We start from the raw sequence: 14,843 nt of genomic DNA on the forward strand, positions 1-14,843 counted from the left end.
TTCATCACCAAGGAGGCACAAGGGTTAAGTGTAAATGCCATAAAAATACAGTAAATTACCTTTTATCAAAATATTAACCATTAAATAAAGGTTGTAATCTGTAAATGTATTTGATTTGATTTTACTGTCATTTGACAGTAAGTATTTGGCAACCATTGATGCCAGACATTTACTGTTTTCTTGCAGCTTTTTTTCTTACAGTGTACACCGGCAATATTACTCACTCACTCACTCACTCACTCACTCACTCACTCACTCACTCACTCAATCACTCAATCACTCAATCACTCACAGACTCAGGGTACTCGCGGTTCGCCACTCTGCCCCTAGTGGCCGTCTTCCCTCGTGCACCGCATCGATGACACCACATGTCCTTTTTCTACTGCGTAATACCAAACCTCTGCCGATCAAACGGTCAAACGTATGGTCTCGTAAACCGCCACCGTTGTGTGTCACTAAAGGTCTCAATGTGTAAAGCCTGTCTCTCACCATTCTCGGTGTGCGTCATGTGCCACGGGAGGCTGAGGGTTGAAGGGTAGTAGCCGTAATCTGCCTGAAGTGCGTGGTGATGAGGAGGAAGAGGAGGAAGAGGCTGCTGCTCTTCTGCCGTGTAGTCCCTCCACTCCCCCCTCTCCTGGGAAACCATATAGCTGGGAACCTGCAAGAAGGCACAAAGGGATTTCCCGGGGAGGGGATTCAGTCAATGGGTCTCATTCTCCAACGAACTTAAGACAAAATATTTGCTCTTAGAGCCATTTAAGACATCTTAGGGCCGATTTTGGGATTCCCCAACCATCTCTACTAACACAACAGTAAATATAAGGTTTAAATAAATATAACACATTGTCATATTTATTTAAATTATGATTAATTAATTCCAAGGAGGCCTGTCGAGTTGACATGAAGAAATCACTATGATTCCTCCCAAATAATGCCCTTAACACATTCGGGGCCATTGGGGGCCGTCTAATATCACTCTAGATGGCCAGCATATCAAAACAGACTTGCATAGTTTGTGAGGCTGTTTGTAGAGCTAAATTTATACTTAATAGTATTGCTATCTATCCATTCTCATTGTCAATTGAGACCATAAACCATCGGCGCACGTGCCCTACTGATGATCATCTGTGCCCCACTGATATATATAAAAAAATATATATATATTATTATTATTTTTTAACAAATGTTTTTTATTTTCCCTTTTTTAACATGATCAAATGATCATTTAACATGATCAAATAATTATTATAATATTTTTTACTTCGCTTTGAAATATTATAGTGAAATATTTTGCACTGTTGTCGCATTTATCTTGTTGAAATCCTGCAGGCTCTTTTTTGTAAGTTGACTGGTTTGCACACCAATAATACAGTGCAATAATAGAATAGTAGAATAGATAGTAAAATGATGCAATAGAATGGCCAGAGTAAAATAGTGCTACAGTACAATCAACAGCGGGGTGTATTAGAAGGCTATGGTGAAGAGGTACGTTTTTAGCTTATTTCTGAAAATATTAAGAGATCTACAGTAGCTTCCCTAATGTCCATAACTTTGGTGCATATAGTTAGCAAAGGCTGCAACTGTGGCTTGGAACCTTCAATAGACCAGTAGTAGATGATTGCAATGTTTATACTTTGTATATAAGGAGGAGGACCTTGAAATAAATTCTAAATGTTACCGGAAGCCAGTGTAGGTTACTTACTTGTAACTTCGGGTTTGATCCAAGGAGTAAATTGCCCCATATTGCTCTGTAACATTTCTCTTTTTGTTATAGGACCGACTAGTAGGATTTAAGTTTTGCCCTCATTTAATTTTAGGAAGTTGTTCGTCATCCATTTGTTTATTGCTAAGAGACAGGCGTAAATGGAGTTTATAGCTGTGTGATCATTTGGTTCAGCGGAGATGTACAATTGTGTGTCATCTGCGTAACTAAGGAAACATACATTGTGCTTTCTAATGATGTCTCCTCAATGTTCAATGTTCAATGCAATGTTCAATGCAAGTAAAGCACTTTAAACTTTAAATATGACTAAATGCTTTCTTGACTATATATATAGTAACTGTTCCAAAATGCATAGATTTCTATGTATTTTAGGGGTTTGGGGGGCTAGCTCTTTTTAATTTAAAAAAAATTACAAAATCCACCCATTTTCGCCCAAAAAACCGCCCAAAACCGGCAAAAAAAAACACTGCGCGCGCCCGCTTCATATACTTCTGTGCCCCAGTAGAGTGCTGGGTCTAGATACGCCCCTGCCATAAACCGTCCCTTCAAAATGGCTTAAAGAAATAATGTTTTCATCAATACATTCTCATTTTATAGCGTCTTGAATATAAGCGTTATATGGGGTTTGGTCTAGTATATTTCCTGGAAGGCGAGATACAGGGCGCTAAGCTAATAACATTAAATCGAACAGCGTTTCGGCACTACAGAAGCTAGAGCTAAAACTCAAAATGCACATTGTCGGTATTCATGGTCCACCATGAATGCATGAAAGGGGGGGGGGGGGGCGGGGGACGTCGTTTCTGATTATTGATTACCAATAACCATGTTAGCCTCAGTAGCCACATTCGCTGATCGGGTGGATGGCTATTGTAGTAGTTTTTAATAGATATAGATCCTAAACTTCATTGTAAGTTTTGATTAGGAAAACAGCTGCACTAGTCAGCCAACCAAATACATTCTTCTGGTGATTAAATTACTCCAACCTTTTGCCCTGTCTCACTAAAATAGATAGGGTTATTTACTAACGCAAGACCCCTCACAAAAGAGTTGGGTGTCGGGCCACTCAAGAGCCGGCTGGAAACGATCAAGAACTGTTTGAATAAGCCCTTCGGGGGTTTTAGAACAAAGAGCCACCTGGGTTCGTCAGGGTGGGGGACAGGAAGGAGTTCAGATAAGCCCTAGTTAAACACATGTGATCACCATTTGGTCTCCTAGGAAGTAATAAGTAATAAACACATGTGACCACCTGGTTTGCTCCTGCCTTGATTAATACTAAGTACATCTTCAAATGTCTAGTAACACACTTAGATTAGTTTGATATTAACTACAATTAGGCCTGTTTATATTGTGGTAATAATTCTGAATTAAATAATATGAAATAGGCCAGGTTTATGGCTGGGAATCACAGAGTTTGAAATGAGGCCACGGTTGAAACTACATTGGAAAATACTTAAATATGTGCATACTAAACTGTATAAAAGCATATTATTAATGAACGCTAAAGTATAAACTGTATAGAAGATATTGATGTAAGCTAAAAGAATGATTAGGCAGGTTAGCTCAGTTGGTTAGATTTAAATCCCCTGCAGAATAAGATTAGTTTTCACTTAAGGTGAAATTAGTCTTAATGATAACAGAATGTGTACAAGTATAATATCTCTGTGTTTAGGTGATCAATTGCAATTCAAATATATAGGTTATGAAATCAATAACCCAAGTATAAAGTTGTTAGATGATATTTGTTCTTTGACTGGAGAACAAAGGAAAGTCCAGTTGGCTGTGTAAAGCCAACCCCCTATTTCAAATCCAAACTTAGCAGGCTTGTGATTAGAGGAACACAGCTGCTGATGTCATCACACAGAGACGCTAGGCTTCTGGATATAAGGGGGATGTTGTGATGGTGAAGGGGACTCTGAGAAACCAAACCACCGAAGAAGGAGACCACACCCATCTCTACACACAGGAGCAGACGACGCGGGCAGAGGAGAATCAACGGACAGAGGAGGGAGAAACAGAACTTTGCTTTGTTCACTAGCCAGAGAACAAAGCCATCAACAACTTATCAACTATCATTCTTTGATCTGATTTCTTAGAAGGGCGAGCGGCATATTGCTCCGGTACCTTGAATCTTTTATAGTGTTCTTTATTGTAATTTGTATACACTCTTAACTTTGATTAAACAGCTGCTGTTATATACCCTCTTCTCCTCCTTTCTCCTGCTGCACCGCTGATCGTCATAACAAAGACCCCCAGTCTTTGTTTAAAGTACTTTTCAGGGCTTTAAAGGTTTTTGAATCACAACGCAGAACAGATTAGATATTAGGTTCTGATACATATCAGAACAATAAGCCAGAAAAGTACTACACTATCATAACAAGGCCTGATCAGCGTGTAATTTACGCGAAAAAGATCTTACCGTGGGCCGGTTGGATCCCCAAAAGGATTTCCCAGTTATCGATCGCCATCTGGTAGATCGATATGTCCATTGGCTGATGATATATTCCTTTACTGCATAGTGAATTCGGCGTCGCAAAAGGTATTCCAAGCTACAGGCTACATATATAGGATCCAGCTAACTGGAAACTCCATTGAAAGTAAAAAAAAATAGTGCACCGTTCTGCCACAGGGCACACTGCATTATCGAGACAGCGCCCCTAAGAGGATCTGGCCGGTAATGCACTTTTCAGAATTCAAAGAGTAGGGTACTTCTGCAGTGCCGCTCGGTGACCTTGAGTAGGTTATTCAAATGGAATAAAACCCAAAACAACCTTGCGGTATGTGATGATGACACGACACAAATAATTATTTGTATTTTCAGACTGTATAGGCGCCGATACAGCCTGAAAATACAAATAATTATTACTCTTGTGTGTCGTGTCATCATCACATACCGCAATATACTGAGCACTGAGCACACATTAGGAACAAATGTAACGTTAGCGCCCACCACATCAAGTACGTCTACACAACATATAAGAGTTGTTTGTAGGTCGGAAATGATGGAATAGATTTACCAACAAAAAAGGTGTTTAACCTGCTCATTATTAAAAGCATGGGGCAGGAGCAGCACGGATAACTTGGTTCTGCATGTATTGTATCGCGCTTCCATTAAAACAGATGGCAACACGAGTAGGGTCGAGCTGCAGACTCGGAGCCTCGTCCAGATTGGGCACTTCCGCCCAGCCACAAGATTATTACTCCTGTGACAGGGCAATGCGCTGATTGGCGGAAAGTACGGAAGTATCTCGAAGTACGCAGCATGGGGAGGGCCGGGGGGAGGGGAGGTACAGGTAGTAGAAGACATAGAGGTACAGGTCACATAATTATAGTACAGTGGAGAAGTAAAAATAGAATAAAAAGGCAGTGTAAACAATATACAATATTATTAACTCTAATAATAACACGCCTCGCGGGCTCATTATAATACGAGAGCCGTGGGTCTGCATTGTATAGAGCGGATCCCCCGGCCGTATTCAAGCGCTGGAGCGCTTTGCGATGGATCAAAATTAGATAGGAATCAAATGTATTGTCATCATACAGCACCTATAGCTATATAATGGAATAGACTGTATTAATATAGTAGTAATAATAGTAGTTGGCTAGTTGCGCGCTTCTGGCCACCTCCCGCAGTGCGCGCATACACACATACTGTATACAGTACGTGCAAAATTAGTTGTCAAGAGCCAATCGCACAGGTTGCCTCATCTCATCTGGCTCTGCAAATAGATCTAGAGTCTGAATATCATATATAGCCTGCTGATGATCTCTCTCTCGTCAAATCCATTCTGAGAACGGAATGCAGTGCCCGCGACGCGGGTCTTGATTGATTGATTGATTGATTGAAAATTGTATTAACAGATTGCAGAATGGGTACAATACAGTACAGCTCAATACACACAATTGTTAAGGGTATGCAGACCAGAGAAAGACTTTCGTCTTGTTTACATCAGGGTCCCCCATTTTCAATTCATCATAACATATGACATACACGACATACAGATAGACAGTACTGCTACATCTATACATTTATGACATACCAGATTTGCAAATACAGTATTGTTTGTGATACAAAAAGAGTCCAGAAAAGAGAGTATATACATTTGACGTAGAAACTGTACATTGGAGGAGGTTGGGTAGGTGGGGGGGGGGGACTGTACATTGGAGGTGGTTGGGGCGGGGGGGGGGGGGGTCGGGTAGGGTGGGTGGGTGGGGGACACTGTACAACTGTACAGTACAAGCAAAACTGTACATTGGAATATTGACAAAACCATACTTGGTCATTTACTGTACATTGGAGGGGGTTGGGTTACAACACAGGAGCAGAGTATAAACAACAGTCGCGGGCACTGCATTCCGTTCTCAGAATGGATTTGAGAGAGAGAGAGAGATCATCAGCAGGCTATATATGATATTCAGACTCTAGATCTATTTGCAGAGCCAGATGAGATGAGGCAACCTGTGCGATTGGCTCTTGACAACTAATTTTGCACGTACTGTATACAGTATGTGTGTATGCGCGCACTGCAGGAGGTGGCCAGAAGCGCGCAACTAGCCAACTACTATTATTACTACTATATTAATACAGTCTATTCCATTATATAGCTATAGGTGCTGTATGATGACAATACATTTGATTCCTATCTAATTTTGATCCATCGCAAAGCGCTCCAGCGCTTGAATACGGCCGGGGGATCCGCTCTATACAATGCAGACCCACGGCTCTCGTATTATAATGAGCCCGCGAGGCGTGTTATTATTAGAGTTAATAATATTGTATATTGTTTACACTGCCTTTTTATTCTATTTTTACTTCTCCACTGTACTATAATTATGTGACCTGTACCTCTATGTCTTCTACTACCTGTACCTCCCCTCCCCCCGGCCCTCCCCATGCTGCGTACTTCGAGATACTTCCGTACTTTCCGCCAATCAGCGCATTGCCCAGTCACAGGAGTAATAATCTTGTGGCTGGGCGGAAGTGCCCAATCTGGACCGAGGCTCCGAGTCTGCAGCTGGACCCTATTGGGCAACACACGTGACGTCAAGTCTCACTCGCGTGATACTTCCTCTCTAGATACTCTTCAATACCTGGCCAGGGTACTCCTGGGTCCTAGTGCCCCCCCATCTTACACTATATGTCATGCACATGTATTTTATATGTTAATAAAATTGCATTTATCTTTAGTCCTAATTCTGTCACTGTTTGATGTCACAAAGAAGGGTGTATCCGAAAGCTGTCTACAACATTTGTAACATGTGATGAAAAAGTAAACAAATAATTAACTGTATTATACATTTGTTAATGATGAATAGGCTTCACTTTAGATTAAGGCACACAATAGCATCTGCAAATGATTTATAGATGTTTTATGAATGTCTTAACAAATCATTTGTTGAACATGAAAAATAAATGGAGATACAGTATAGTCGTTTTTTCATATCCATTTTTCAAAGCATCTACAAATATGTTACTACACATTAAACAACATTATTTAATGATGAACAAATCAAGTACAAACAATGTTGATAATGAGTTATAAATAATGTAGAACTAATCTGTAAATGTTATACAAATATAGTTATAAATGATTTAATAATCATTTATGAATGTATATAAATGGTTTGTTCATGATTAGTTCATTATCCACTAATGCGTTATAAATACTTTGTAAATGTTATACAAATATAGTTATAAATGATTTAATAATAATTTATGAATGTATATAATGACGCACTAATGATAACCAGAACATTTGGACTGACCCATAACAATATGAACTACTTTACCCTGCCACTGCTGTCATGCCATATCATGAAATTGTTACATGCAATGATTCTGCTACCATCTGATAAAAATGTGCATGCTATGAGCAAACATCACATTTCTCAGTTAACTCCCTGCCGTACTTTGATCCTACTATTATTAATGATGTCTGGTAATATTCATGTTCATCCAGGTCCATGTCCTGTGTCTAGCCCCACAAGCTCTGTTTCATGTGCTGCTGCTGTTGACCAATGTCCTGATACCAACGCTGTGTTGAACGATCTGACCTTCTCTGATTTTTGCTCTCGCAAAGCTATGGGTTTCCTATAGGGATGTCCCGATCCGATCACGTGATCGGAATCGGCGTCGATCACGTGCTTTTCAGAGTATCGGGGATCGGGAAAAAATAATAATAAAAATCGGCAGTCAAAAAAAGAAAATTTTTATTCAACAAACATGACCATGTCCACGTCTTAAACTCATACGGAGGCCTTAGTTTTGGTTTTAAATTACATATAATATATCATCATTAATGTATTTATTGTCACACAGAGCAGAATAATTATCCACAACAAACACATTCCCCTTTAATTTTCACCGTTGCAACAAACATTCCCTTTAATTTAGACGCTACACGCTACACGCGACCACAACAACAACACGTCGCTCCCGAAACACGGTTAATATCCACTGACTTGAGCAGCTAGACTTAATGTCATTATGTCAGAGGTTTGGAACTAAGCATTTTAAAATATAAAGTCAAGCCAGTTGCAATGTTTGCAAGGAGGAGATTCCGCGTGGAGGAAAAACTCATGAAGCAGCAGGCTGGAGGCGAAGTTTTCAGACTAAATTTTCACCTGGAGGATAACGTTACGTGACTGAGGTTTATCGTCGGCGTTTCAGACCAGAATGGACCATTACGTAAGTCGAACACTGAATGTATACTAATGTGCAAACATATATTGAAACTTTTAATATTTCTCATATGAAGCAGAAGCACATTTCTCAGGGTGAATGTAATAATAAAAGCCTCCGCTCTCGCGCCCCGGACTATTATAGGCAACAGATGGGCTTGTCTCGCTCTAGTTTCTGACAAAAATGCGTCAAAATTGATTACTAATGTGAAAGATCGGATCGGAAACGATCGGATCGATAGATATTTAAAATCACATGCTCGGGATCGGATCGGAAGCAAAAAAAGGCGATCGGGACATCCCTAGTTTCCTACATGTAAATGCTAGAAGCCTACGGCTCAAAATGGATCAGATAAAGGTATGGGTACACAGTTCCGAACCTCAGGTATTGGTAATTTCTGAATCTTGGTTGAAGAAAAGCGTGCCAGATTCTGCCATTGCCATTGCAGGGTATAATGTCTTTAGACAAGATAGGTCATCTAGATCTGGTGGAGTTGCTATCTTCACCAAAGAACACCTCCAATGCTCCATCGCCACCAGGAAATCTGTTCCTAAACAGTTCGATCTTCTTATTCTCACTATCCAGCTGACCCAAAATTCCACACTGTCGGTTGCTGGCTGCTACCGCCCCCCCTCTGCCCCTGCTAGTGCGCTACCTGCTATCAGCGCCCTCCTGGTCCCTTATACCAAGTCGGAGCTTGTGCTAATGGGTGACCTAAACTGGGACATGTTCAAACCCCCTGCCCAAGTCCTCCGTCAATGGGACTCCCTCAATCTCACACAAATTATCACCAAGCCCACCAGATACAACACCAAAAACCCAGAAATAATAGAAAAGGCCACACTTATTGATGTCATTCTGACAACCCTGATAGATACACATCTGGTGTTTTCTGTAGCGATATGAGTGACCACTGTTTCACTGCCTGCATCCGAAATGCAATCTGTCTTAATCACCCACAGACGACTACTGAAAAAGTTTGATGAGCAAGCTTTCCTCCATGACCTAGCTAATGTTAAATGGGACAGAATAAGTCTAATCCCTGATATTGACAATGCATGGTCCCTCTTTAATGACTCATTCAGCAAAATAGTCAACAAACATGCCCCTATGAAGAGAATGAGGATCAAAAACAGATGCAGCCCATGGTTCGACCACAACCTAGCAGAACAACTTCGCCTCAAAAACACCATCTGGCGTAAAGCTCGTCAGTCAAAATCTCATGAAGACTGGTTATCCTTTCGACAAATAAGAAATAAATGCACCCAGGCTATCCGCAAAACCAAGACTGGTTACTTTCAAGAGCAGTTTAGACTCAGTAGCTCAAACCCAAGCAGGTTTTGGAAAACAGTTAAAGAGATGGAGAACAAACCCTCATCCTCCCAGCTGCCCACCTCCCTAGTAACTGGGGATATGGTAATTACTGGAAATGAGCGTGTGGCAGAGGCCTTTAATAATCACTTTATTAAAGCTGGGAGCCTGTTTGAGTCCATGGCACCCCCTGCCCCACCATCCAACCCCTTGCCCCTCAGCCCTACAGTGCCACCTGCCTCACCATCCAACCTTCGTGCCCCTAATCCAGCCACGCATCACAGTTTTGCACTGCAGGAATTTACTGAGAAGGACGTTTTAGAAGTACTCAGCAAACTCGACCCCAAGAAACCTCCTGGCCTTGACGGGTTAGACCCCTTTTTCTACAGAACTGCAGCCCCCATCATTGCTGAACCTATTTCTCATCTATGTAACCTATCCCTGCATACAGCAGAACTGCCCTCTGCTTGGAAAGCAGCCTTGGTACGGCCCCTGTTCAAAAGAGGAAACAATACCGACCCCAACTGCTACCGCCCAATTTCAATTTTACCCTGTATAGCAAAAGTGCTAGAGAGACTAGTTTGCAAACAACTCACAAGCTTTCTAGAAACCTACAACATACTTTCGGAAAACCAATCTGGCTTCCGCTCAGGGCATGGATGTGAGACTGCTACGATGAAAGTCCTCAATGATGTCCTCAATGCCCTTGACTCCAAACTCTACTGTGCTGCTGCCTTTATAGATCTGGCCAAGGCCTTTGACACTGTGGATCATGAACAGCTTTTGGAGCGGCTGAGAGACATTGGTGTCACTAATCACAGTGTAGCATGGTTCGAGAACTACCTCTCTGATCGCACTCAGTCAATAAAAACCGACAACCTATTAACCCAGTCCCTATCCATCTCTAAGGGGGTCCCCCAAGGCTCCTTACTAGCTCCAATCCTCTTCTCCATCTATATAAACAACATAGGCCAGTTCGCTGGAAACTAATTCTAATTCACCTCTATGCTGATGACACAGTCCTGTACACCTCTGGTCCCTCCCCGGATGCTGTCCTGAAAACTCTCCAGGAGAGCTTTCTAAAAATCCAAGCTGGTTTCTCCGCCCTTTGCCTGGTCCTAAACACCAGCAAGACCAAAGTTATGTGGTTCGGCCACAAGGGTACCTCCCAGACTGGCACCATTGTAGCCGCCGATGGCAAAAAGCTTGAACTGGTCACCTCTTATAAATACCTGGGAGTGTGGATCGACACCAAACTCTCCTTCTCTGAACACCTAACTAAACTGCAGGCCAAAGTCAAAGCAAGGCTTAGCTTTCTGTATAGGAACCGTTCCTCCTTCACTAGATCTGCTAAACTCACCCTGGTCCAGATGACTGTCCTGCCGCTATTTGATTTTAGCGATGTAATCTACCGCTTGGCCCGTAAAGGTGATCTAGAGCGCTTAGATATCCTATATCACTCCGCCATTCGCTTCGCTACCAATGCCCCCTACAGGACCCACCACTGCGAGCTATACTCCCTAGTAAACTGGCCCTCCCTGGAGATTAGACGCAACATCCACTGGCTGGCCTTTGTATATAAAACACTTCTAGGCCGTAGTCCACCCTCGTCCACTCCCAAATTACCACACCCGGTCAGCCACACATATCCTGGTAAACGCCCCCCATGCCAACTCCTCACAAGGCCGTTCCTCCTTTCAGTACGCAGCAGCTGATAGCTGGAACACACTACAAAAAACCTTAAATATGGAAACGTTTATTTCAATTCGATTGTTTAAGGAAACTTTAACAAACTCCCTAGAGCACTCATGTAGATGTTTCTCCATGTGCTAACACCATGCTGCCACTATTGTTCTGTTGTCCGCCAGTTGTTGTTCAGTTCAGTTGTTGCTCTGTATGTATGTCCTGCCTTTTTAATAATGTTCCTTTGTGTTTTATTTTTATTTATTTGATTTTATCCCCCATCCCCTTTCCCCTAGGGGGCGTTTTACCCCCAAATAGGCCGTTATTGAAAATAAGAACTTGTTCTTAATTAACCTGCCTATTCAAATAAAGGTTTGATGATGATGATGATGATGATATAAATGGTTTGTTCATGATTAGTTCATTATCTACAAATACCTTATAAATGTATTATAACAGGGTGTTATTATAAAGTGCTACCCAGCATTACACAGCATTAGTGTTGGCAGCAGCTATCAATCGTATTGGAGAATTCTGTGTTCACGGCGAAGAGGACAGATATTAGGCCATTATTATTATTATTATTTTGTCTCGGTCTCAATGAAGACTGAGCCGGCGAGGGAAAGCGAGAGTGAATCCAACGATGACGTCGCCTAGCTAACCCGCACTGTCCGCTTCCATTCATTGTGCTAAGCTAGGCTAATAATAATAACGACTTTGGAGAAGTCAGCCAGATAGCTTTCTACAGAACGGGTCAATGAATGAATGACGCTAGAAATAAATAACGCCTACACAGTGGTGCAGTCGTAATATGGGAACTGGTTACACGCCACGTGCACACGCACTCCCGCGCACGCGCACGTGCATACATGTTCCCTCAGTTGCGCACAGAACAGATGATTATTATGCATAACAATGGAGATCAAGCAGCCCCCCACCTTCTCGTAGGTTCCTATTATTATGCAAAGTCTAGGTGAGAAGTGACGGCCGCCGGCCGGGTAGCTTTCTACAACGGCCGGGCGCGCACTTCTGCCCTGAGTGACTACTAATAACACGCCGTGTAACCGCGTGTGTGCACGACTGCACCCCTGCGCCTACATGCTGGCTGTGTGTGTGTGTGTGTGTCTCTGTCCATTCAGTAGAAAGCTATCTGGCTTCGTTTTGCTAACCGGCACTGTCCGGTTCCATTCATTGTGCTAAGCTACCAATTCTGTACATATCCCTTACCTACTCTTACTACTAGTTACTATATCTATCTGTACATATCCCTAGCCTACTCTTTCTAGTTACTATATCTGTACATATCGCATAGCTTTCTATCCCTAGCCTACTCTTTCTAGTTACTATATATATATATCTGTACATATCCCTTGCCTACTCTTACTACTAGTTACTATATCTATCTGTACATATGGTGAAGAAACGGCCCATGTTGTGCTCATTATATATCTATATAATCTATATAGTGTGTGTGTGTGTGTGTGTGTGTGTGTGTGTGTGTGTGTGTGTGTGTGTGTGTGTGTGTGTGTGTGTGTGTGTGTGTGTGTGTGTGTGTGTGTGTGTGTGTGTGTGTGTGTGTGTCCGCCGGGCCCAGGTCCGAACTCGTTCTCGTCTACCTGTTGGCCTGGGTTAACCCTTTGAAAAATGAATCACTTGTACTGCCTGTATAGCCTGTGTATACGCGCAGTTATGTTTCTGAGTTTTTCTTGGTGGGTTAAAGGAACAACCGCCTCCTGTTAAACTAAACATAGGGGGGTGGTTGGTTCCTCGGTGTGTTGGTAGCAGAGTCGACTCTCGGGTTGAGGCCGGGCTTGACCCCGTCTGCCCGAGAGTGTGCCCCTGCACCTTTCATGACGTCTGCCAATTGTGTCAGCCTCCTCTTTGAACCTCGACCCCACTGGAGGGGTCGGGTTTGGGGAGGTTACGACATGGTGCACAGCATACCGAATGCCCCTTCCGCCGGGATACTGTTCTCACAGTAGACCCTTTAGGCGCCTGTCTAGTCCGCAGTGCTCCAGGCACAGGTCGAGTTATGCTCTTGGGGCCTGTTGCCTGGATTGAGGGATCAACCTCCTTGGGGGTTGTCTCCCCGGCACGCCGACTGGCCCTGCATTGTTGTGGGGGAGTAGCGTCTTGTAGAGTGCTTCAGAGCGGCGTGCCAAGGGGGGAAGGGCCTGCTCTTGATTTGGGCCCTGTCCGATACGCTGGCGATGTGGGGGGTGGTGTCACCAGTGACCGTCTGGTGGGGTCCCGATGCTACGGCCTCGTTGGCCTCACCAGGCCCCCTTTTTTCGGGGGGTCCTGGCCCTCAGGTTGTCCTAGAGCTGGGACCTCCTCCGCGCTCTGACGGAGGTGTTTTTGCTTCTCGTCCGTTCCCTGGTGGCATGTGGGATGCACGCCTGAGTGGTCGCGGGTCCTTCTGAATGAAGGTAAGTCCCACGGTCTGCTGACCCTGTGCGTTTTGAGGTGCTCAACCCTCTTCGCACAGTCGGATCCGATTCCCTCCCGTCCTCCACTAGGGGGGTCCAGGGGGCTCGGGTCCTCCCCGGTTCTGATGGTTGTGGGGGGCCTCAGCGGGTACATCTGTCGAGCTTCCGCTCTGCTCAGCTCCTGTGTTCCATAAAGAGCAGAGCGTAAGCTATACGATCTATAACGTAAGGTTATCCTATAACCCTAGTTATATGAGTATAGCGAGCGCTCTGCTCTGACTCACTGAGGACCCCGTGGTCTTCGCCTTCGGTGGTGAAAGACTTGGGAAGGAGCTGATGGTGTGGCCACGACCCGCTTATAGAGGAGCGGATGTGGGTGTGGCCAGGCGGATGGGTGTGTGCATGTGGAGAAAATGATTCATTATTAGAGTGGATAAAGAGATAGTTCCATAAAGAGCAGAGCGCTCGCTATTAGGGATGTCCGATATTATCGGCCTACCGATATTATCGGCCGATATTGGCATAAAAATGTGATATCGGAAAATATCGGTATCGGTTTTCGGTATCGGTATCGTTTTATTTTACATTTATTTAACCTTTATTTACCCAGGCAAGCAAGTAAGAACAAATTATTATTTTATTTATTGTCAAAGTATGCATAATGTTGTGTTAATTACACGACAAGATATATGTAATGTTAATTACCTGAAATTATTACGTTTTTTGGGGGGGAAACCCTGCATATATCGGTAACGGTTGATATCGGATGATATCGGTATGGGAAATTACGAGTTGGACAATATCGGTATATCGGTAAAAAAGCCAATATCGAGCATCCCTACTCGCTATACTCATATAACTAGGATTATAGGATAACCTTACGTTTTTATGATCGTTATTTCTTTTATTCGCTATATCTATTCATAATTCATGGCTGCAGCCTCTGCAGACCCTGGTGAATGTGTCTGAGCTGGCAGACGGTCAACACCGCCCTCTACTGCCTTGCGGAGCTATTGCA

The 14,843-nt window shown here is 43.2% G+C and overlaps 1 protein-coding gene across 1 annotated transcript in view; it reads right to left on the bottom strand.

Moving 5' to 3' along the window:
- The window catches only part of irf4a (interferon regulatory factor 4a), a gene marked incomplete at both ends in the record, with an annotated part of 43,576 nt that overhangs the window by 24,715 nt on the left and 4,018 nt on the right, over positions 1-14,843 (bottom strand). Inside the window, one exon of the mRNA XM_084327506.1 lies at positions 490-658. Within this exon, the coding sequence (XP_084183632.1) occupies positions 490-658 (169 nt within the window). The remainder of the gene's footprint in view (positions 1-489; positions 659-14,843) is intronic.

Source organism: Notolepis coatsorum (genome assembly GCF_963971535.1).
Source record: "Notolepis coatsorum genome assembly, chromosome: 13".
NCBI lineage: Eukaryota > Metazoa > Chordata > Actinopteri > Aulopiformes > Paralepididae > Notolepis > Notolepis coatsorum.